The 25,326-nt window shown below is 37.7% G+C and overlaps 5 protein-coding genes and 1 pseudogene across 5 annotated transcripts; 5 read left to right on the top strand and 1 right to left on the bottom strand.

Annotated features, from left to right (window-relative positions):
- The first annotated feature begins 4,116 nt into the window (after nt 1-4,116).
- LOC113313256 (phosphatase IMPL1, chloroplastic-like) lies at nt 4,117-11,172 on the top strand. The gene is made up of 10 exons (XM_026562005.1): nt 4,117-4,513; nt 5,909-5,976; nt 6,360-6,493; nt 6,918-7,006; nt 7,232-7,289; nt 7,382-7,434; nt 7,572-7,670; nt 10,228-10,341; nt 10,450-10,551; nt 10,926-11,172. The coding sequence occupies exons 1-10, from the start codon at nt 4,223-4,225 to the stop codon at nt 11,022-11,024; spliced, it is 1,107 nt and encodes a 368-aa protein (XP_026417790.1). The 5' UTR covers nt 4,117-4,222; the 3' UTR covers nt 11,025-11,172.
- Nucleotides 11,077-12,224, bottom strand: LOC113313266 (protein PHLOEM PROTEIN 2-LIKE A9-like). Its single transcript, XM_026562016.1, has 3 exons — nt 12,033-12,224; nt 11,849-11,940; nt 11,077-11,769 (listed from the first exon to the last, which is right to left on the bottom strand). Exons 1-3 carry the CDS (start codon nt 12,081-12,083, stop codon nt 11,355-11,357), a joined length of 558 nt encoding a protein of 185 aa, XP_026417801.1. The 5' UTR covers nt 12,084-12,224; the 3' UTR covers nt 11,077-11,354.
- A 654-nt stretch (nt 12,225-12,878) lies between these two features.
- LOC113313248 (protein PHLOEM PROTEIN 2-LIKE A2-like) lies at nt 12,879-13,767 on the top strand. Its single transcript, XM_026561993.1, has 2 exons — nt 12,879-13,039; nt 13,134-13,767. The coding sequence occupies exons 1-2, from the start codon at nt 12,983-12,985 to the stop codon at nt 13,617-13,619; spliced, it is 543 nt and encodes a 180-aa protein (XP_026417778.1). The 5' UTR covers nt 12,879-12,982; the 3' UTR covers nt 13,620-13,767.
- Nucleotides 13,768-15,757: 1,990 nt separating this feature from the next.
- Nucleotides 15,758-18,554, top strand: LOC113313222 (annotated as a pseudogene).
- Nucleotides 18,555-18,640: 86 nt separating this feature from the next.
- LOC113313239 (peptidyl-prolyl cis-trans isomerase FKBP17-1, chloroplastic-like) lies at nt 18,641-19,871 on the top strand. Its single transcript, XM_026561983.1, has 4 exons — nt 18,641-19,066; nt 19,246-19,371; nt 19,461-19,577; nt 19,675-19,871. The coding sequence occupies exons 1-4, from the start codon at nt 18,758-18,760 to the stop codon at nt 19,795-19,797; spliced, it is 675 nt and encodes a 224-aa protein (XP_026417768.1). The 5' UTR covers nt 18,641-18,757; the 3' UTR covers nt 19,798-19,871.
- Nucleotides 19,872-20,013: 142 nt separating this feature from the next.
- On the top strand, nt 20,014-21,695 carry LOC113313232 (zinc transporter 5-like). Its single transcript, XM_026561975.1, has 2 exons — nt 20,014-21,006; nt 21,120-21,695. The coding sequence occupies exons 1-2, from the start codon at nt 20,365-20,367 to the stop codon at nt 21,573-21,575; spliced, it is 1,098 nt and encodes a 365-aa protein (XP_026417760.1). The 5' UTR covers nt 20,014-20,364; the 3' UTR covers nt 21,576-21,695.
- The last annotated feature ends 3,631 nt before the right edge of the window (nt 21,696-25,326 follow it).

Below are 25,326 nucleotides of genomic sequence, written 5' to 3'. Positions count from 1 at the left end.
TTCTGAAGTTGTTATTTCCACACCTCTATATCCTGCTTCAGTGATGGGTTTTGAGACGGTCTTCTACTTATGTGCACTCCATGATATGAGATTACCTCCGAAGTAGGTACAGTAGCCACTGGTAGAGCGTTGATCATCCAAGTTTCCTGCCCAGTCTGGACAAACCGTAATCCACTGTACTTTTCAGATACTTCATAATGCATTTGATGAAGTCCCAATGATCAACACATGGATCATGCATAAACTGGCAGCTACGAAAATATATGGATGAGTTAAATGCATATACTGAAGAGAACCTAGCTACAACATTGCGATATAGATTTGGATATGAGAATTTTTCACTTCTTTGTTTCTATAGTTTCGCTTGATTTGCAAGTGGTGTGCATACTGGTTTTATGCCATTGGTGCGTTGGAGTAAGTATGTTATACACTTACATTGTGAGAGCATAAGATTAGTACCTTGTTTGATGATTTCAACACCTAAGAAATATGGCAGAGTAACAATAAAAAATATACGCATTACTGCATGCGTTCAAAGTGTGTCGACATCCTTTCTTTGTAAGTCTTCTTTCATACTTACTCACTTGAAACCGATTTACCACACTTCCAAACAAGTTTAGAATTGGTTCAACTGACTTTCAAGAGCTATGCGATTGATTAAGAACTTCTCAATCACAAATCATGGGTTTAACGGTTCTACCAAAACAAGTTTCGGTTCTATCTCCATGTGAGTACTGTGCATAGTCACACTATCTTCCTAAAATTCGCATGACTAGGTACTAGGATCGGTTCCCCACATATATATGGTATCTAAATCATATGTGTTGCACATGTCCATAGGATTGTTTCCCCTTTGCCTAAAAACGTGTTGCACATGTCCATAGGATCGGTTCCACTTTCTGCTATAAACCTTGTTGCACCCCATACAAGGGTCGATTCCCATTTGTGCATTGTTGCACCTCTCACTAGGATCGGTTCCCCTTTACCCAGTGTTAGGCCTTACAAACTGCACAAACTCGATAATACCAACATGTGATTACTTAAGATTTGTTGCACTAATAAAAGTCATACCAATACAAAAGTCAGGCCTCATGTGAATAGTTTTACCAAGAACACAAACAAGTCATGAGCGGTTATACTAATCACACATATTGGTCATTCATAAGATATGCAATGAAGAACAGTCCCAATAATGCCTGGCGATTTCCTTTTCGGTTCACAGACAAAATTCATGAACTTACTTCCTTAAAACACATGTAGCAACATTGTTTCCTAGGATGAAATCCTCACCTCATACCCATACATAATCACAATTGCATTCATACGATTATGTTGATGTCTTATCTACAAAGTTTAATGGTTAAGCAATAAACCTTTCTATTGAATTCCTTAATACTATGTCTATCTAGAGTGTTCATGCTTCGCAGTTTTGTTTTCAATGCGACTTGAAAGATACGTTAGGGAATGAAACAGTTCAAGTCAAATATCACTAACCTCAAGTGAAAGGATGATGTTGTGGTTGTAGCTCCGTACTTCTTCACTTCTTCAAGTCTCCGCAATACTTGTAATGTCTCATATCCTAATACTTTCAAGCTAACCTATTCGAAGTTGACTCTAGTACATTTAATCAAGCGACTCTGAAATGAGTTTTGGTTCACTAAAATATGACAACCAAACTTGACATACCAACGCTTGGTGGGTTTAACCGATCTATGCTCTAACACCAACCTTCTACAACTATTACATCCTCTCAATAAGGTCACGGACTACTCTTGGGGCACGACAACTATTGCATTCTTGATGACAGAGTTGAGAAAGGCGTCGAGGCTTAGAACTAGCCAAATTGTCGGGAACGTGAGTCTATTCCAGGTATTTTCTCAACTCTATTAATCCATTGCTCGTTATGTTTTTTTTTTCTAATTTAAGAATCAATTTCTAATACTTGGTTTGATATCTATGTAGACATGAAATTATGACCATTATCCCGATCTGAAATTGGCAGTTGTGAACACAGCGTGTGTGAGAGGTACACCGAGATGAACAAAGTACAAGTTTACAAAGAACCGTTCAAGGAAAAAGGAGCAGCAATTGGTTAGCTTGAGGGAAAAATTAGACTCAATTAAGGCCTCAGAGGTATTCTTTGATCCGTATAAGGAAGATCGAGCTAGTGGACATATAACGGGTCGTTCCGAGTTATCCCATTATTTTGGACCATTGTGGCACCCCACAGGTTATGTGATGTACAATGGCTCCAGGGTGATGCGACAACATCGTTATTTCCAAACAGTACCATGGCATCACATAAATGGCAAGTTCAAGTTGGACATGGAGCATAGAGAGTCTAACCAGGACACCATCAAGGTAGTTTACTCTGGTACACCATCTGTTACTGAACATTGGGATAAGAGGCTGTACCACTTGGCGAACACTGGGAGAGCTGTCAACCGAGGTGATGAAAATTCTCTAGGATATATGGAGTGGTACCGGGAGCATTCACATCTTCGTGTAATCCGTGAACTTAAAGCAAAGACGACCTCTACGGCTTCCATTTGCAAATGTATCGTCAAAAATAAAAACCCCCAGGTTATGATAAACTGGTGCGTATGGTTATGACTTTTCCCTCTAATATTACGATTCAATTTTTTAGGTGAACTCCATTTGATGTTTTGTCAATTAAAAAAACAGGTAAATAGGTTCAAGTTTTTGTCTAAACGGTGCGCTTATTGCATAACGGCCGGACAACCTATGCCAATTGAGAAGATAAAAAAGCACAGAGAGATGATTTATAATGTTGATAATGAAGAGTATGCAGCTGAGTTTGGGGAGAAAGTGAAGAAGAACCCTCCCAAGAAAAAAACATCAAAGACGAACGAAAGATCTCAGGCTTCTTCAAGCTCTCATGCTGAAGGAAATATTGAGGGAGATGAAGGTGATGCTGGTGATAATGCGGGTCGTCCGGATTGTGTTAAGTATTCTAAAACTCCAGCTAACAATACTAAGAAGAAAACTAGGTGATAATGCGTTGTTCCATGTTATGGATTATGTTGTTTTAACAGTTTCTTTCGGATTATGGTGTTTTAAATACTTGTTTTGGATTATATGTTCTTAAGTTTATGGGTTATGAATGTATTTTGAGTTATGTTTATTACTTGATTGTTTGAAACTGCTGAATTTTTCACCATAATCGGAGGATACATATCAACCTTACCCGCCGTTTCTGGTAAATTTTCAAAAAATTGTCAGATATGTGCATAATCGGTAGTAATGTTATCAACCTTAACTACCGATTCTGGTGTTCCAAAAAAATTTCAGACAGGTCCACAATCGGAAATACAAATATCAACCATTTCTACCGATTATAGTGGTTTCATTTTTATTGTTCTTCTGAACCAAAATACCATTATAATCGGACACAATATATTCTCATTGTCTACCGGTTAACGTGGGATTTAAAATCGGTAGGTTAGGTGAACTTCATAAGCTACCGATTATGGTAGTTCCCAAATTCGAAAAATTGAGATTTTTTCAAATTTCATTTTTGGGGAAACTTCATAATCGGGAGACATGTTAACTCCATGTCTACCGATTATGGTAGTTCCCAAATTCGAAAAACTTGAGATTTTTTCAAATATCAATTTTGGGACAACTTCATAATCGAGAGACATGGTAAATAAATACATTCAGATTGTAGGTTTTTTTTCTTCAAAATAACAAAACTTTCAAACCACATATGTATACAATACCCTCCGATTATCCTAACATCTACAGATTAAAAAAATTAAACTACCGGTTGTGGAGGGTATATTTGCCATTTCAAAAAATCGTAAATAAAGGATGACTTCATTTTAGGATTGGATGACCCTATTTTATCTTATCAGTTGCTCCTAATTCTTTCAAGGTCGCCCATAATGACGCCAAGTTATAGAAGTCATTCTTTTTTTTTTTTTCTTTTGACTTCTTTTTTTTCTTTCGACTTCTTGGCTATAAGTTTCTATGAGTATGGTCTTCCACCGCTTTGGAAGCGAAAGCCCACTATGACCTATCTAGGAACTATCTATCAAGGATCATAGAAGGCTGCCCAAATCCTATTCTCGGGTGTTCATGTACCATTTCACTATCAAGCTCTCAGTACAGAACAAAGAAAGGAATCAACAGATATCTTCAAAACCTCCATGAAAATTAAGACAAGAAGAATATCTCAATTTCATTCAAATCTCTCAAAATGGGTTTGTCTCTAATCAATTCAACAACCATTTCCCTAATATTTTCACCAAAACCCAAACTCATTATCCCAAAATTTCATCAAAATGTGAATTTTTATGGAGATAGGTTTTGCAAAAATCTATCCTTTACAACAACAACACCCAGAAGATCCTTGTTGTCTATAAAATCAGTATTATCCGAGTTTCCTAATGAGAAAAGTTACTCTAAGATTGGTGCTCAATCAACTGGACCAATTCCTTCAAAACAACTCCTTCAAGTTGTTGAGCTTGCTGCAAAGACTGGTGCTGAGGTAACAAAGATTCAATTTGATTCAATGTAGAACTCAATTTATGTATATATTACTGTGTTTCTTGTTTGGTTTATCAATTTTGGGGGTTTATTGTTGTTTGTTATGTTTAGAACATTGTCATTAGAGTTTACAAAGGAAACCTAGTAATGATTCTTTGTGATGTAACATGTCTGGTGAGGAGGAACACTTAATTGGACTTGAATTTGAGAATTTGTTTAGCAAATAATGCCGGGTGTGACTTTGAATACTCTGGGTTTGGTTGAGTTGCTAGCAACCTGGCTAGAGTGCTTGCATTGGTGCCACCAAGTTGCTAGCACTCAAACTTAGTGCCCCTAATTTGCAGGATGGAGGAGGCTTTTGGGGTGAATGCCATGACCCAAGGCCAAGGGTAAGAAAGGTGTGGAACTATTACCACGTTGGAGTGTTAAGAACTGTCTAGCACCAAACGCTGATTTTCTAACGTTTGACTCTATTTTAAAGCTGGGTGTGATTCTTATGAAATTCAATGTGGAATTTAAACTTTCTTAGCTATTTGAGTGTTTGAAGTGAATACATAGCAAAGTGAATCACGGGGTTTGAAGGTAAACTGTAGCCTAAGGATGTTCAGGGGTCGTTGTGGTTTATCATCTGAATTTGAAGATTGCCTTGCCTAGTAGATACTGTGAATTTAATACTCATGTTTAGTCTTTAACCATTACCCCCTCTTGGTTTAAGCGGTGTTAGCTACTTGATTCTCTAGTTGTCACTTTTGAGCGTTCTTTCTCTTTGTTCATGTTGAAATTTTTAGATGTTTAGAACACTCGGATAATATTGCGGAGATATACGAGCATAGTATTTTGAGTTGCTCGTAGAGAGATCCTAGTAAACTAGAGGTTGTTGGAGCAAGACTAGTTTTCTGAAACTTAAACTTCTGATTAATATTTTGCTCAAGTACAGTAAACAACCTACCAGCACTTCCTCTAGAGCATTCGTTTTATCTCTAGATTCTTAACTAAAACTATTTGACTGACTTTTACTGACTCTAGAGAATTCATTCTCTATCTTTTTAACTTGACCAACTAGTTATCTTTTCACACTAAATAGCCAACCTTACTGACTTCACACACTCTAAACTTTTTCTAGACTATTCTAACTTTTCTAGACGTTACAAATTACATTCCAACAATTCACTTAATTCTTTTCCCTCCTAAGTAAAGTAGCTGGAAGTTTTTCTTTGGGCAATCCGGGCACAACGTTTATTATTTTGTGTATGCGCCTCTTCGCCTAACAGATTCTTACTGTTTCAATTCAATATCTTAATTTTTGATATATATATTTGTTGGCATTTGAGAATCAGCCTCCTATTAGTTCTGACATTCTTACTTCTCTTTTCTTGTCCTTTTTTTGTTTGTTAAGGTTGTGATGGAGGCAGTTAACAAACCTCGAAACATTAGTTATAAAGGGCTCACTGACTTGGTGACGGAGTAAGAGAATTTTAACTTGCTGATTACTATGTGCAACTACTAACTTGTGTTTCAGTTCCTAAGTTTTTTGGACATAACAATTGGTAGTGTATTTTGGCTTGCTTTTATTCTTTTGTAGAAGCGGTTTTTTATGGGGAACTTATTTGTCTTTGTTAACTCAGACTATGAAAATATATAAGCATCTTATGTTTGGTAAATCTGATTTCTATTTTAAGGCAAGTGACATATCGAGATCACTAAATGCTAGTTATGCTCTTGCCAAGTATGTAGGCTTCTAAATTGATAAGAATCAATGAAACATGATGCTTCAGTAATGTCTTTCTTGTAATTTCTGCTAAGAGTAAACCATGATAATGAACCCCGTGTTTCTGAATCACTTACAGCACTGACAAAATGAGTGAGACTGCTATCTTGGGAGTTGTAAATGAGAACTTCAAAGATCACCTTATTCTCGGGGAAGAAGGTGGACTAATAGGAGATTCATCTTCTGATTATCTATGGTGCATTGACCCTTTAGGTTGGTTACCTCTGTACTTAAATCCTGTGGATCAACTATTGTACAACAACTTAAGTCAATTCTTTGGTAAATGAACTCTGTTAAGTTCATCGAGATATCCTCCCTCATTAGCATGTTTCCACGTACTGCTTTTTTCTGTTAATCCATCATTCAAACCTGTACTTGACAGAGAGTAGAAAATAACTGCATAAGGAGGCATACTATGTTTACTTTTTATTTGAGTTTGAGAGGATTCTGAACTTATTATGCTTTTGGGTGATGTGAAATTCTTACATGTTAAGGAGATCAACATCACTAAAAATTGTATGTGGATCAGTCTGGGTCTAACGTCTGCTTGTAACCTATATGTATTCTCTGGTTGAGTTGTTGTAAAACTTTGTAGTTTCAACATCCTTTAAAATCCTAATCTTTTTGATAACCCCAGATGGAACAACAAATTTTGCGCATGGCTATCCCAGCTTTGCAGTATCAGTAGCAGTTCTTTTCCGAGGAAAGCCAGCTGCTGCTGCTGTGGTATGAAAACATCCCCAAGTAAATTAGGTGTATTCTAAATATGGTTTCCAATCGATTATCTGCTGCATAACATTCTAATATAGAAGATAGAAGATTTTGTATTGCATCCGGCTGCATGGATAATCAAACAATAGAAATCTACTATTCTTGTCGCCAGAATTTGTATGCCCATCATGACTTTACTTCTGTGTCGGTCTGCATTGATGTCAACTATTCTTTTTCCAGGTTGAATTTGTTGGAGGTCCTATGTGTTGGAATACCCGTACATTTACTGCATCAGCCGGTATGGATGTTATTTATTACATATATTGCAGTCTCATCTTCTTTATTATTCCTTTGTTAACTGATTATGTGTTGGGCAATTGATTATCTCAGGTGGTGGTGCCTTCTGTAATGGACAGAAAATTCATGTTAGCCAAACTGATCAGGTGGGTATTGATTGTTAACTAGTTGTTTAGATCCTTTTATCAGTAACATACAAACCAATTCTGTCTTGTTCTTTTCTTAATCAAAGTTCCATTTTATAGTCTTTGTAAAAAAAGTTTGGGTTTGTTATTCTATCCAGGTGGAGAGATCTCTTCTAGTGACTGGATTTGGATATGAGCATGATGATGCATGGGCGACAAACATAAATTTATTTAAAGAATTTACTGACATCAGCAGGGTACGTATACCTTCTTTTGAGTTATCTGTCTGCAATTTCTATCTAAAATATAACAAATATTAAAATGAAATCTTAGGCTTCTTCAGAGGGGCCATGTTAGTAGAATCACCCTTTGAACCGTGTTTTTTCCGAGCATGGATGACATTAAGCCACCATCAAGAAGGTCTGTGGCAGTAGCAAAGCCGATTATCAGCAAAAAATAGATAAATAAATAAGAAAAAGTAGCAAAGCCGATTCTAGGATAACTTGTCTGCTCTGGCTTTCCATTCCCGTAGAGTCCAATATATGGTGTTTTCCATCCGAGGTTGAGCGTCTTTCATTCTCTCCATTGACAGAGAGGGCCTATCGGAGAATTGGCTTCTGCTTCAACTTCATTTCGTCTAGATACTTTTTAATGAATTTCTCTCTCTTCTTTTTCACTGGAAATTTCCCGTGGAAATTGTGACATAAAACCCGGTATGCTTCTGCTGGTGTCATAATTCGTCCAAACTCATCTCTCCTGTCAATCCGAATTTCCTTTGGCTTGCTGTCACCGTGAATGCCCACCTGCTTATTTTCCTTCTTATCCGTGTTCCTGTCATCCGGTTCCGCAGTTTCCCCAAGTGTTCCACGTTCTCTCAGAAGTTGAAGCATACTTCCTAAACCTTTGTCAACTGCAGGTTCATGGAAGATCGCAGCTAGTGTTGTATCCTCTTTCTTCTCATTCTCCATGGTAACTAACCGTCCATTTTCATTAGCATCTTCTGCATCAATCAAACCATCTGCATCGAATTCTTTTATTTCCTGATCAGAGGACTTCACTATTTCATCTTCTTCCATGATAAAATCTTCATCTTCTGGTTTATGAGCCTCTTTATCAGATCGAAAACCCCAGACAAACCTCTCTGTTTCTGTGAAGACAATCTTATCGTCTTGTGTAACTTCTGCTTCCGTTGTTTGGTTTTCCAATGATTTGTTGCTGGCAGTAATGGCTGAAGCAGCTGCCTGAGCAGCAGTTGCCACATTCTGTTTTCTTAAAGCTAGCTTTCTAGCCTTCTCTATTGATTTATATAGATCATCATCTTCATCTCCAAAAACAAGGTTTTCAGCTTCATTCACTGGAAAAGTTGAAACTTGCTCGTGGCGCAGTGCCTTACATGCTTCCTCTGCCCTGACAATAGCAGATTTGTATGCATCACTCCTCTTCTGCGCCTCAGATCTCAGTTGCTCCTCTTTGTCAGATTGCAACTTCCCATCTTTCCTGGAACCACGATCCCCCACACCCAACCCAGCAGAGATAGCTTCCAATTCAAGGGCATCCAAATCCAGCTTATCTTTCTTTCCCAAAGATTTTTGCTTCTTGGGCTTGTTAATTCGAAGCATCTCTTCTTGGGTGTAGTAATCAGATGGTATTTTTACTGGAGTAACTAAACTCTCAAGACGGCTAGTTGAGGAAACACCAAATGGTCTTTTATGAAGGTCCTCCAGCTTTTTCTCTGTGTCACCTAAACGCCCACTTTCATCGAAAGTTACCCCCTCATCTTCAACTGGATCATCATACTGGGGGAGAATTTTCTTTGCAGGCATTGTCCCATCGTCGAACATATCTTCATATTTTCCAGTTCTTTTCTTAGCAGCCTTGTGGGCATCATCTCTTCGTTTCTGCTCTCCAAACTCCACATTCTCAAGCATGTCATTCTCTTCGTTAAGGTCACCACCAGCAAGTATGCTCTGATCTTTCAGAGTCAAAACTACAGCTCCCCCTTCAGCTACTTTATCAAGCCCATGAAGAACTTTTACTCCAGCAAGATCCTTTGAAGTGTGCCGAGCCGGGACATCATCTCCTTTTTCCTGCTCTAATTGTACAGCTTTCTCTTTCTCAGAATATCTTCTTTCCTCAAGCTTGCGGCTTTTATGAACCCATGACAGAACTTCAGAGACACTTTCAGATTTCCTTTTCAGCCTTTGTTCTTTCATGTCTTCAGCTATCTGTGAAGTTGATAGCTGTGATCCAGCAGCAGCTGATTCGCCTTTTTTCTTAAGCTCGTTCTCTCTAGCCCTAGTGCTTTCCTTATCGTTTCTATCTCGACCTGGCACATGATGCTCCTCTATATACCTCTCCCTACTAAGATCTTGATCTTTTGTTCTGTACCTGTCTCTTTCGATATCTCTGTACTTGTCCTTACGATCATAATTTTTTGTTCTATCATCTCTCCGATCCCTGTTTTCATAACCCTTCTCCTCCCTTCTACTACTACTACTCTTCCTCCGATCATTGCCCATTATCTGAAGAACCCTGAATCCTGTTTCTGTGGTTTGCAGACTGCAGAAGAAGAACCAAAAGAATAAGGGTTTTGCTTGCCTGATCTAAAAAAAGTCATGCCAGAAATCAATCCATGTTCTTATATTTATATACTCTATTAATAGTTTTCTGACTAGGAAAAGGAAACCGACTTTGTTTTCCAAATATAGTTATCGGGTAGTCGGGTATGTGATTTATGGGCCCAAGAGATATGTTTTGGTTGGGCCCACATCGTTTTAACATTTTTTTTTGAATAATTTGAATGTATGTACACAGGGTGTGAGGCGGCTTGGTGCTGCTGCTGTGGACATGTGTCATGTTGCGTTGGGGATTGTGGAATCTTACTGGGAATATCGTCTGAAACCTTGGGATATGGCTGCTGGAGTTCTGGTAATGTCGATTTGCTTACCTTTGTTTCAGTCCTGCAGTTTGAGGAAGTAGTGAATTTTGTAAGCAATCTTAGAGGAGTTTCTCGGTTTCTTTTTCGAACAAACACAGATAGTTGAAGAGGCAGGTGGGATTGTTTCACGCATGGATGGTGGAGAATTCTGCGTGTTTGACAGATCTGTTATTGTATCCAATGGAATACTCCATTCAAAGGTCAGCCACTGTTTTCTCTTTTTAGTACTATGATTTGTGTGGATACGAAATTAAATTGCACCTGACTGCCTATGTCAGCATTCTGCTCGAGTCCTGTTCGTATAGTTACATGAGAATGCTGACAGTGTAAATAATGCGACTGCGCTTGGTATCACATAAAAATTTGACTGGAATTTGATTAAGCCTTTGAATAGAGAGGGTAGAACGATTCTTGCACCTGTTTGATGACAATTGGATCCTACTTTCTTTTAGATTAGTAGGTTTAGAAAGTTGATCTGCGCATTATGTCGGTTTATTCTCAAGGCTGTGCAAACTTATTTTGAAGTTCATTCCTCCATTGTGCAAAATGTTTTAACTTGTTTGTTACATAACAGCTTCTGGAGAGAATAAGTCCGCCAACAGAGAAACTGAAGGACAACGGGATTGATTTCTCCTGGTGGTTTAAGCCAGAGAATTACCATACCGATCTTTAAATCTCAGTGTCAGTTATCTTTTGTGTTAGTCTTCATTTGTATAGGAAGTTTATAGAGTGAAAAGTTATTTATACGGTACACATTGACTTCACTGTAACTTTCAAGATTCCAGCGTTCTACCCATCAGCAATGAATGCCAGTCTTCATTCACTAACTTGGCACGGGACGCTGTCCGGTTCTAAACGTTGCATGGTATGTTAACCTGGTCTAACAATAAGGTCCATATAACAATACTATTATTATATAGAGTTGCTGCAGATTACGCAGTCATGTTATTACATAACAGAGATTGTTTCGAACTATTGCCTAGTTCAAGCCCTAGCTGAACTATTAGTTGGATGCTATCTTGTTTTTGGGTTCAGCAGGTTTAATGATAGCTTCATAAATCTGCAAACCACCTTTCCATCTGCCTTTCCAGACTTCATACAAGCCGAAATGAAGTTCTTCATCTTCTTTACAATCATCAGGGTCTGGAATCTCAATCTGAAGGGGTGCTCCTTCAGGGATTTCAAAATTTGTCGAATCATCTTTATGAGCTATATTTGCGCTCCTCCAGATATACTTCCCTTTCTTTCCAATCTTGGCCATTATATACACTGGCATTCCGCTCCATCCAAATGCATCTTTTTTCATGCCTATCCTGAAACTGACATTGTATTTTCCTGGTTTCGCAAAATCCTTGAGCTTGATTGAACCTGTTACCTCTAACCAAGATACTTGTAATAGTTCAGTGTGTGGATCCTTCCTACAACAACAACAGCAACAACAAAGTGATTCACCATGATATCTAATAAGAGTATAGTGATTCGCTCGTACGGTCTTACCTAGTGTCGTTATGATCCGGTACACTCCAGTATCGCTTGTCTTTACCCCAAACCACACTAAGCTCCCATGGTCTGATATGAAACTCTACTTGCTGTTCATATGCACCGTCCGTAATGAATCAATCAGCAAGTGTTAGCAAACTTAAAAAAACTGCAACTTAATTGGAAAGAAAAAAGTTCATACCTTTTCCAAGACCTTATAAGGTTTAGCCTTATAATGAGGGTCTGAAGTCATCAGAGTAAAGGACTAGACTCCTTTACCAAGAAGTGTATATGAATGAGTTTCAAGACTCATATATGGTTGCTTCAGTATATTACAGTGCCATGTATTTAACTTAAAGGATGGGAAATAAAGAAAATGCATTCAAAGATTCTTGGTTTTCCTTTCTTTCTTTTGAAAAAGTAAGATATTCCATTTCCAGACACAGTTATTTGATTTCAAAGGCATGAGGATCTTGAGAATGACACACACTTATACCTCTCTTTTCGAAGTTGATTTCACCCTAATTAAGTTCCCCCAGAATGCCTTGCCAAACAAAAGAATACGGTGGTTTTGGCGAACTGACATTAGCGGTGTCACAAGCATCCAAGCTACCTAGTTTAATGGATATCCTTTTCGCGAATAATTTGGTTTCCATTATCCTACAAAAGTTACATAGAATATATTCCTATGTATCATGAACCGGCCATTTATCGGGTAATCAGCATCACGTATCGTCCTGGACCTCGTTTTCCATGACCAGACACCTACATTTTCAGTATTCGCCACCAACATGGAAGCTATCACTTTTCTCTTCTTTATTTGTGCTAAAGATGATATATTCCTCTATATCTCAACAACTTTTATTCTTTGTTGTGTTTCGCAATGTCATTACAGGCCACATAAAATGCAACTCACATCAAGATGTGCAAGTTTTATTCTTAGCTTAGCTTATTGGGTTAGTAAACTTTACTAACAAAAAGAAGAAACCTTTATTTCCCATCACCGCATCTTTCTTGAAATTTCTACAACATTTCGTATCAAGATCCTTATCTTCACAATCCTTCAAATCCATCCTATATATAAAGGAACCGGCATTATATATATATATATATTCAATAATCCAGCGAGAAAACGAAACAAAACTCTCAAGCATGGTACTCCCTCGTATGGCGCATCAACGAGGAAAACTTCAAACAAATTTCATTAAGGTATATATAATATATGATCTGTTCTTCATTATTTCCTCTGGATTTTCTTTTCTTCTTGATCACCTGATGTTATGAAATGCGTTAATGCATGCAGGAGACAAGTACTGCCGGACTCCAAACACTAATCCTATATCCTGATGCTCTCAATGTAATATGGGGTGGACCTAGCTCGAACAACCGTTACTGGAAACGTACAACTATTGACGGATCACAAGCACTTGAGCTCGTTGGAGTCTACTGGCTTGAAGTTAGTGGGCGATTACCATTGAGTGAACTAACACCGGCAAAGAAATACAAATTGTACTTTGTCATTCAAATGAGCCAGAATTCATCGGGTTGGGATAATTACGACGTGTGGTTTAATATTCGAATAGCAGGACAAAGATCACAACGGCAAAAGATGAGATTTAATAGACTTACTCGAAGTGATTGGCATAATGTTCCTGATAATGGTCTTGAATTTACCGTCCCTGAGGAAAGTAACGCTGCATTAACTTTCGCAATGTATGATATCGAATGCGAAGAACTTAAAAAAGGTCTTCTTATTAAAGAAGTAAGAATTCAGGAGGTTGGTCAATAGGTAAACCAGCTTTAAGATCAAGGAATTAGAATAAATATCCATATCTATATCTACGCATTGTTTGCTTAAATTATTTACTTAAACTTAAAAAGTCTGTATTGTATGTTCCTGGCTAGTAATTTCAAGTATTGGCTTTTCTTTTATCGTATGTTCTGTACTGAAACTAATAAAACGACGACCGGGATAAAACCCCATGTGATACAACATGTTTTTTTCATATCATATCAAAGAACAGAAGATGGGGGAATGAAAGATTTGACGCCTTTTGGCTTTTGGGCGCAAGTATATGTATGGGGTTTCAGTGTGCATGTATTAACGCCATAGAAAAAGCTGTAGTTTTTGAGAAACATGTCAAAATATATAACAGGTTTCTAGAAGATGATGACGATGCGGCTTCTGCAGAGATTTTATTTTGCAACTTGCACAAGTTGCGTCATGGTGTGAAAAATACTGTGAGAACAGAACCTTACCTAAAATTTGTTTTGCACGGCATTAACTAAAGAAAGCCTGCAAGTTGGTTTTGTGGGGAGGAACACGTGAATGCATTCTGTTAATATATACACTATACACTACATACCAAGGCCGAGATATATCCCATAGTGCATGCATACACACTGCAGTCGGCAAACTACTGTACGTTTTTAAGCTGCATATAACATTACAAAGAAAAGGCGCGACTAGCACAAGTCTAATTGTTTATGTTGCCGACAACAGGTACGGCAATCCATCAGTTGTTTGTATATATATACAGAAGCGCAAAACGTTTTCGAAGAGATGCTAGTGTAACTGCCACTACTAGCATCCTTTAGACGAGGTATTAAACAATGTGATTCTTTTACGAAATGCCAGTGTGCTTTATTATAGCTTCATGTTAAAGTCGATTTGTTGAACTTTTTGATGCACAAGATAAGCACTTTAAAGTGAATAAGTAGTTGTTTAGTTTCATCAATCATAAGATTGTTTGCATCAGCTGAATTAGTATTTTATTTTGAGTGTGGTTAAACCTTACTAACTACCTTTAGGTTTGTTTAATTACCTTAAACTAATAGTAACTACCTTTAAGTGACCACAAGGAGTAGGCTATCAAACAATGAATATTTGTGGTTTCTTTGACTGAATATCCCACCAACAGTTCTGGACTGGACTACCTGCATCTCTGTATTGTTTATCCCCATCCACTTGTGTGGATCTTGACGTGCGCCCGCGATCCAATACACCTATAGCTAGCTAGGCCTAGACTGTTTTGTTAATTCTGTGTAGGGATCATCTTTTTTGGCGAGAAGTGTTATACCAACTGAACTTTGTGGATGAGATTCAACATCTTGCCATCACAAAAGAGTTATAGAAGCAAAAGTTTGGTACCACACACCACATGTGAATCATGTGTGTTTGTTTCTCTTATCCTCTTTGCAAACTTAAAACCTTGTCCGATAGCAACTAAACCCATGGAATCGACTATTCACTGGTCTGACTCGGACTTGACCCAGTCAGACTCGACACATGACGTTTTTGTTAGGGTCTGACTAGCGATCTGAATTGAACTCGGCATGTGACTCACCTCAAGCCAGATGTGAAATCGTTTATTTTTTCATTTTTATGGTGTCTGACTCGAGGTATGATTTGACATATACATTTGACTTGGAACTGCTTGAATGAGGTACCATTTTGTACCTGACTCGCTAGACACATATTTGACCGGATTCAAAAGATTATATAAATCTATTAAAAAATAGTTCTCGAGTCAGATATAATGAGTCAAATTCAGATACTTTAATAATCTAGATCCAGACGAGTCAGTTGAGTCAGGAAAAAAAAACAACAACATATTTATCTGGTTAGAACATTACCCGGTCTGACTCGAACTTGAGTGAAGCTTGACGGGGTTAAGTGTGTTTTGTATATTATTGAAGGTTAATTTACAGGACATGGATATATTTTAGACATATTGAGTTTCTGGGGTGAATGGTCCTTGCAAGAAAAGTCTATCAAAATATAAATAATGTGACGCAATTGAATGAAGATGTGATTGGTAAGAGCATAGATCAATCTCGCCAAACCACCCCACCCTCACTTCTATGCACGTTTTATTTCTTCTCTTACACTATAAAAAAAGTCTCTACGATCTCTACATCCCATTTTACAAATTCAAAACCAAGAATATCAAAAACATAACACAGCTCTCTCCTCCAAGAAGAAACATTCAGAGCTTAGAGAGAAATGGTGTGTTCAAAGAAGCCAAAGATAGTTCTTGTTCCATATCCAGCACAAGGTCATGTAACACCCATGATTCAATTAGCAACAGTTCTTTACGACCGCGGATTCCAACCTATTATCGTCGTTCCCGCCTTCATATACCGCCGGATCGTCGCAAAACTCGACGAAAGGAGTAGCAAGATTATATTCATGTCGATTCCAGATGGTTTAGATAAAGAAAATTATGATTTCTTTTCAGTCAATTATTCTATGGAAAATGTCATGCCAACTCATCTAGAACTCAAAATTCAAAGTCTGCAAGAAGATGATGATTATCGAGGAAATGTTTGTTTAGTTGTTGTTGATTTGTTAGCTTCTTGGGCTATCGAAGTTGCTGCCTGCTGTACTGTTCCCGTTGCCGGATTTTGGCCAGCTATGTTAGCTACGTATAAGTTGATTGAGGCTATACCTGATTTAATACAGCAGGGTTATATTTCCGAATTCGGTAAGTTCACTGTTCACCACGTGATGCTTGAATTTCCATTGAACAATGCAGTACCATATAGGATTACGGATGGCCATTTGCCCAACCCCAGACTCATCCCCGTGGGTACCCGTCCTGTTTGGGTAGGAGTTTTATCCGCATAAATGGGGATGGATATATCCGAAACCTAAGTTACGGGGATGCGGCGGGGATGGAATTCAAGGTCCCCACTCATACCCTCCCCGTTGCTTCCATATTATAAGGGTTTCGACTTTTATGCAAGAATTTGTATCGAATTTCATACTTCTACCACTTGGTCGAGCTTTTTTACATTTATTATATGCTTTATCGTTCTTGTATATTCATCACTTTCGTTTCTTTGTTGTGATCAGACACATTTTTTGATCGTTCTTGTATTGAAAGAACAAAGTAGAAATTATAAAGTATGCGAGTTTATAATCAACCCCTTATTTGAGTTGATAATATCTAGAATATGGGAGTTTATATGTTTAGAATCACATCTAAAATGCAGTGATACCGATTTTTAGTAATTTTGTTTTTATACGAAAGTATGAAGCTAGTAGTCGGTGGTATGATTCTCCTCTTCGACTGTTAACACGTGCATCCAACGTGTATAATTATGTATAATTGTACAAAGTCGTACTAATGTATTTAAATAATTATTGATTATAATCAACCCCTTACTTGGTCAACTTCTATTGTCATGTGACCACATGCCGGGCGGCTCATGAGTAATCACTCGGGTCATAGTCAACCATAAAATCATTTCTAAAAACCATGTGCAAATACTCCTCTGTTACACTAAAAATAGGCTTGTTGGATTTATACGCCACTTTTTATTTTAAAAGAATAAAAGCATGTTGAATATTTCCATCTTGCTGCATCATAATTAACCATTTCAACTGGAGAATGCTCAAATTACTTCTACGAAAAAAGTCAGTGGTTTAGTATTTGTCAATTAATTGATCCTCAAAATTAAGAAAACATATATATTTTTATTACCGGCTAATTTGACTTTGTTTTCTTATTTTTTTCTAGGAAATCCTCAAAATCAAGAAAACGTATGTTGTTTACAGGGCCAACCATTGTTGACCACGAGACATTTATACCATGGTTAATAGGAAATCCATCTTCACAAAAGCAAAGATTTATGTTTTGGTCTAGAATTCTAGAGAGATCAAGGAATCTTAAATGGTTACTAGTCAATTCATTCATGGAAGACAACTTCGACAATTATTATAGCTATGATAGTCAAACTATTAATCAAAGCCATCACCAGAAAATTGACTCGGTCCAACAGTCGTCGGATCATCCACGTATCTTCCGAGTTGGACCTTTGACTGGTCATGATACAAAATTGACTAAAGCTCTTACATTTTGGGATGAAGATAGAAGTTGTCTAGATGGGTTAGCTAAACAAAAGAAATCATCGGTAATTTATGTTTCATTTGGGAGTTGGATAGGTCCGATTGGTCAAGAAAAAATCAGTGAGTTAGCACTCGGACTTGAAAATACAAAAAGTCCATTCATATGGGTACTTGGATCCACATGGAGAGATGGATTACCCGACGGGTTTCTGGACCGGATACGCGACATCGGCAAGATAGTTTCATGGGCTCCACAAAAGGAAGTACTACAACATTCAGCCGTTGGATGTTATCTTACACATTGTGGATGGAATTCGACGGTCGAAGCGATACAGTGTGGGAAAAAGCTACTTTGTTATCCTGTAGCCGGTGACCAGTTTGTTAACTGTACGTATATTGTCGATGTTTGGGGGATTGGTGCGAAAATGAACGGTATCCGAAAGAGTGATGTGGAAGAAGGTGTAAAGAGGGTGATGAAAGGTAAAAGAAGTGAAGACATGGAAGACAAAATAATGAAAATGAAGGTGAGATTGAATGGTGAGGCACTTTGTTCAAGAGCTGTTTCTAATCTTACTGACTTCCTTGACCAGATTAAGAAGTCAACAGTTGTTGACTCCCCCGACAAACTTATGTTTTCCTTGTAGTTATTCCTCACAGCATGTGTGTTTCGGTTGCTCAATTGTTTCCATGTTGTAAAGTGATGGTGAAAATGATTCCTTTTATTATTATTTTTTTTTTAATGTAAAGAGAGTATTGATTATGGTCTTATACCATGGCGCAATCTGTACAAAGTTGCTGCAATAGGATTACCAAATTTTTAAAAAGAAAATATTCTTCCTGTCCGTGATTCACAAGATTGGTAACTTCTCGTGCCATAGCAGGCTAGCAGCCTTGTGATTGGCAGCGCTGCCGATCCTTTTTCAAGCCGGTAGAGCGGGAGGGTGCATGATTGTTAATGGGTTCAAATCCATCCAACGAAAGGGTGTCTCTTTCTACATTTTTATTTTTCGAAAGACTACTACTATTCTAAGACTGAAATTCTATCGCTTGGTACATTTTCTAGAAGAGAAAAAATGGTACAGTGCAGTGCATTTGTCTTGCCAACATCATCTTCTTCACTTGTAACTCATCAACTTGATGAATCTACGTATCCAAAAGCTACATCTTCTTCTTCACTGAATCTAACAAGGAGATTACTCCTTTCCAATTCAATTACTTGTGCAACGTCAATTTCTCTATTTTCTTTCCCATTTATTGTTTCTTCTTCTTCACCATCAAAAGCAGCTTCAATTACTGAGTTCGTAGAGCTTGAAGACTCAGGTGGTGTTAAATCATTAGACCTTCGAACTGGTGATGGTGCTATTCCCATGGTTGGAGACCAGGTATGGAGATTTCTTGTTTCTTCTTCTTCTGTTTTTTTTTTTGGAATTTTTTGTTCCATTCATTTTATTTTCACATTATCTCAATCTCCAAGGCACGGGTCCATTCAGTTTGACCCAAAGCCTCTGAACAATAAACTTTTGTTTAGTTTCTGATTTCTTATATAAAAACATACGAAAAGGTTTCGATACATTATTATGGAAGATTAGCAGCAAAACAAGGATGGAGATTTGATTCCACCTACGATCACAAAGATGAAACTGGTGCACCAGTTCCTTTCACTTTCACGCTTGGATCATCTGACAATGTAAACCACCTCAATCCTTCCATCGCTTAATGTCGTCTGAAGCTTTAGATAGTTGATTTTTGACATTGGAAACGGAATTATGTATGTAGGTAATCTCAGGAATCACAGCAGCAATAAAAACCATGAAAGTAGGAGGAATACGTCGAGTAATAATCCCACCATCGCAAGGTTATCAGAACACATCACAAGAACCCCTCCCACCAAATGTACGTAACACATATACATATACTTGTTCAAGCATCACATAATTCATTTCGACCTGGAACTGAGCAATGACATTAATTAATTATCTGGTTTGTGCAGTTTTTCGATAGGCAGAGATTGTTCACGACGATATTTAATCCAACACGTCTTGCAAACGGAGAAGGCTCTACCTTGGGGATTCTCATATTCGACATTGAATTGCTCAGTGTTAGACACAATTAGGCTTCATCAGTTTGTGGTTCAATCTTGTAGGTTTCACTTGAACATTAATCAATAGTCTAAATGTTGTATGGGTATGGATCATGGTCATGGCTACCAAAAAGTACTAACAACAATCCCCGTCTCACACGCAAATACTTGACTACACATTATGACAACATCTTTAGCTAATTAATCGAGGGTCAATATTTAGCAGTCATTGACAACTCGCACTTGCCAGAGTTTCGGCAACACATTAAGTTTCGGCAACAGAGTTATTTTTAGGAGCCGATGATTTTGTTACCTTTTTTTTTTAACAACTCGATGTTATTAGGAAAGAGTGACTTCATTATTTTACTTCTACTATTGTAAATGACCTTCTTTACCTCTCGTATTTCCAACTTTTAGATACAACCACGCAAAACCCGAACCCTTTTTGGTAAATAATCATGTCTATGTCTACATCATGCTCACTGAATTCAATTTTGGAATCATCACTTGTATATATAAGCGTAAACTTGTTTCTCAGTAAAATCAATCAGCCTCTTCTCTTTTCAATATACTTGTCGTTCTTTTGCTTTTCTGTTCAATATGAAGCTCAATTCTTCTTATAAATCACTTCTTCTGTTACTGCTAGTAGTTCTGGTTCAATTTCTCCATTACCCAGTTTTCGTCTCTGCCGAGTGCACATGCGAACCAGAAGATGAAGAAGGTGTTAACAAAAGCCAAGCACTTAAACTCAAATTCATATCTATTTCTGTCATTCTTACTGCAAGTGCAATTGGTGTATGCCTTCCAATATTAGGACGAAACATTCCGGCTTTACATCCAGACAGCAATGTTTTCTCCGTTGTTAAATCGTTTGCTGCTGGTGTCATTCTAGCAACAGGTTTCATTCACATATTGCCGGATGCGTTTGACGATTTGACATCTCCATGTCTGAAAGAGCACCCATGGCATGATTTCCCGTTTACGGGTTTCATTGCCATGGTGTCCGCTATGTTGACATTGATGGCCGATTCTTCAGCTACCGGTTATTATAGGAGATCAGAATTGAAGAAAAAATTGAGTCATAATAGAGATGAAACAAAAGTTGGTGCGACTCTTGGAGATGATGAACAGGAAGCAGGATGCAAAATGGAGGTTAATACCCACACAACACACGGTCATGCACATGGATCATCGCTATCGTCCTCAGCTGATATGCTTCTGCGACACAAAGTCATAACTCAGGTTAGTGCATATATTTATTCTTTTAATTTATCACAACAAAAATTATAAAATAGTTGCAAAATTAGTTTGGTTAGTGCCTAAAATTGGAATTGTGCTAATTTTGGGTGTTGCAGGTATTGGAGTTGGGAATATTGGTGCACTCTGTGATCATAGGTGTAGCAGTGGGTGTCTCACAAAGTCCTTCCACAATCAGGCCTCTTATGGGAGCATTAGCTTTCCATCAGCTTTTCGAAGGCTTGGGACTTGGCGGATGCATAGCACAAGCAAAATTCAATGCCAAATATGTTATTTGGATGTGTGCATTCTTCGCGCTAACTACACCAGCTGGTGTCGGAATTGGAATTGGAATTACAAATGTTTACAGCGAAACTAGTCCTACGGCTCTGATAGTTCAAGGAGTTATGAATGCGGCTGCAGCTGGAATTTTGATTTACATGTCATTGGTGGACCTTTTAGCAGCTATCTTCATGGACCCTAAGCTTCAAGAAAGGGGTTGGCTCCAATTTGGGTCGTATGTTTCGCTATTTTTAGGTGCTGGTGCTATGTCGCTCATTGCCAAATGGGCCTAAGAAGAATCCATTGCTGATCATGATTTTTTTATTTTTGATATGTTCCTCATTGATCATGAATTTTAGTGATGGTAATTTAGACTTAAGCAGAGAGAATAGAATGATGTATAGAGGCCTAGAAGTTTGTGGTATGTTTCTTTTAAAAATTTTGTTACTAGTAAATGGGGTTTCGTGGTGTCACCACTTTCTTCAGATTTTTCTCACTTTCACTTGACCCCCACAGCTCCGAATAATCTCGATCTCTTATTTCACATTATCTCAACAGATGCAACTATTAGCCACCATTAGAAAACATGAATTGGTAATAAAAGCATCACCAGAATTTCCATTGTGCGTTTTTGGTCGAATCAAGGTGTACAAAACCTTCAATTCAATTACCTTGTTAAACAAATTTGTATTCCAACCATTGGAATATCCTAAACGCATTGTATTCGCCAAACACGTTGGGAAGTGTCGAAATAATTGTTTTAAAGAACCCAACCTTGACGGCCCAAGTACAACATTCTTATTTTGTGTTTATCCTCTCTTTTAGCCTAAATTTCCGACAATTTCATCAATAAGGAGATTTGTGAAACCAATAACATCAACATTTTTTAAATTTCTTCATCAAAAAGATATCCAAAAACTGTATTTGTGGATCTTGAAGGCTCAAGTGGTGTTAACTCATTATACCAGGTTTGAGCTTAACTCATATGACCTTCGAATCAGTGATGATGTTATTCCCATGGTTGGAGACCAGGTTTGAGCATACGGGGTTCCTATGAAATTTGGAAGTAGGTGGAAAACAGTAGGAATTTTCGGAGTATTTTTAGAATATTTGGTTTCATTATATTATTTTCTTCCAAATTATCTCAATCACTTATTTCATTTTGGATGTGGAGACATAAGATATTTGTTTCACCGGCTAGGTCCATCATTTTATAACAACTCTAACAATTTACCAATATCACTATAGTATAATGGTAAAGTTATTGGGTGATTGTACTTGTGATGGATTGGAAAAACTCGCCTCTGGAGTCACGCTCGGCTAGAGCTGTCAATTTATAACCCGGCTTGCGGGTTGACCCTAACCCGACTTGTTTCAACCCGGCCCGGCTTGGCTTGTTGTCTAAACGGGCCGGGTTAGGGTTGTCATCTACAACCCTACTAGAAAACAAGCCGGGCTAGGGCCAATCCGCGGGTTACCCGTCAACCCGTCAAAATTAATAAATATATCCCTCAATCCCACCAACTCTTTAAAATCCATGATTTGCAACATATATTAGAATTAGTTAATTTTAAATCAATAAATAAAGCTAATTTTGGATCTACCCAAACAAATATAACAATTTTTAAATTTTAAACAATCAATCAATAAATTAAATTACAACTTAGATTCATCAATCACATATTTATTCGGGATGTCCTAAATTGATAAAAGGACTAGCATAATTTAAACAGTGAGTTAGTCTTACTCACATTAATTTAAACTTATAAAATGATAAAAAAAAGTAAAATGCTTAGTTGATGTTAGGGTTCTCTGCCTAAGAAAACTAAAGCGCCGTAATCAGCTATATCGTTGATTAAGTGGCAATAAAAACGTCCACTTTACAACTCAGTGGTGGGGCTTCTAGTTAAACACCAAATTGACCTAGGTTCGACCTTTACTAAATGAATAATCCTAAACAATCCTAAATTTTAAATTTAATTTTTAAATTGATAACATTAACAAGCCAACCCGCCAACCAGTCAGGGTTGACCTGTCTAGGGATAGGGTTGGGGTTTTGAGCTTGTTCGTGAATAGTACTAGGGGTAGGGTTGACCCTAACCCTAGTACGGGTTGGCAAGCTAGGGCCGGGTTGACCCTAGCTTGCCCCGTTTGACAGCTCTACGCTCGGCAGAACAAAACTCACAAATGACATTCGGGAATCCTAAAGTTCACAATTTGGCAAGCGTCATCATGGATGACAAACAATTTACAGCATAGTACTGTGAGGATCAAACTCAAATGCTAGAGCAGTCGGATGCAAGCCACCTTCCCTAATGGTCTTCAAGGTTGCCACTTATGTAGCTAAAACTAGCCGATATGAAAACGCACATCGTTCCAAATGAGAGGTAATCACCTCTCAATTAGATGATAAAGTGTTGGACCACTAATGTTATCACTCATTGCAGATGCCTATGTAGCCTCACCTATATCTCGAAAGGATCCAGCGAAGGCCATAATTCATCCATGTCAGGATTAGCAACTAAAGCCAACTCGATTGTGTTACAATGACAAAGCCAAAAAAAGCCTAGTTTGTATAGGTTAAGGGACATTCCACAAAAATATGCAAAAAACCTGCATAAATGATTCTTTCTTTGTAATGCATCATTATGATGCATTCTCAATTTAGCAAGACAACGACAGTGATGCCTATGCATCATGAATCTCTCCCGAGTAAGAATCGCGTGATAATGATGCCTTTGCATCATATATGCTATATCGGCCAAGCTTTATATCTTTAAGGATGCATTTCTCCTTAAGTAACCTTCAACTGACACCCCCTCCTATATATGATCTCATAAACATAAACTAAATGCAAATGAGCAGTTTGAATGGGACCTCATGACAAAAAACTTAGGGGTTGTTCCTATTTTGATTGAAGGTGAAGATGAGATGATTGTCATGGATAACCTCAGTACTAGCAAAGTGTTATGAACTTTTATAGGACCAAGACAAAACTTGCAGCTTTGACAACTATGTTCAAAACAAGAATATCTTTGTTAAGGTAAGTTTCATGTTATGTGCAGTTTTCAACAATTCACCACCCACCAGAGACATGCTCAGGCATAGAGGAATTACCTTGGATAGTTTTGATTGTGTCAATTCTGAAGATGAATCTACAGATCATCCACTGCTGCTTTGTAGCTTCTCTTTTGAGATGTGGGATTATTTTTTTAATGCTTTTCACATATTATGGCCTTTGCCTGCTACTACAAAATCTTTTTCCTGCATGGAACTGGAACGTGATGAAAGGAAGGTGCAGGGATATGTGGAGAATACTGCATTACGTTGTTTTTTTGAACTTATGGGAAGAAAGAAATAACAGATTATTTGGGGGCAAACCAAAAATCTTAGTGAAATATTTCATGGTCATGTGGAGCTATGACACTGATACTTTTGAGTACATTGATAGCAACGCCATTCTTCATAATTGGGAGATGCTTCTCCATATGTAATTCGTTTGAAATTTTCTATCGTCTTGTAATCTGATCTTTGATCATTGTACTTTCGCTTTGCCTTTCTTTTAATATAACCTTTTTTTCGGAAAAAAAAAGAGAGAATTGGAAGACGAAGGTCGTTGAGAAATTTAAGTCTTTGAAAGAAGGCTCCAGTTTTCAACCTTTATTTAAACCTTTAGATAAAGATCTACGTAGAGAAAAATTCTTGCAAGTCACTAACTTATTGTGTGCTTCTTATGGAAATAAGGAAAAAAAAGAAAGATTACTTGTAATGACATTTATGGTGTGGGAAAAGAACCTCTACCATTGCCACGAAGAAGTCCTAGTTTCGCTGATTTTTAGTGTTTTAATTTGAGTTGGTGGGAGTTTAGATTAGTAAGATAACACCCGAAATACCTCTTTTCTTTATGTTAGAGCAAGTCTTATGGTGGAATCCATCCATCTTCCATCTTCCAATCCACCTCAACATTTGGAATTATGGATGGAAGGGCAAGTGTAGTGGTGGAGTAGCAGGAACGCTATTTTAAATAGTGTAAAATGCTAATAA

Source organism: Papaver somniferum, chromosome 1 (assembly GCF_003573695.1).
Source record: "Papaver somniferum cultivar HN1 chromosome 1, ASM357369v1, whole genome shotgun sequence".
Taxonomy (NCBI): Eukaryota; Viridiplantae; Streptophyta; class Magnoliopsida; order Ranunculales; family Papaveraceae; genus Papaver; species Papaver somniferum.
The sequence above is the reverse complement of the archived record's forward strand: the minus strand, read 5'-3'. Positions and strand labels throughout refer to the sequence as shown.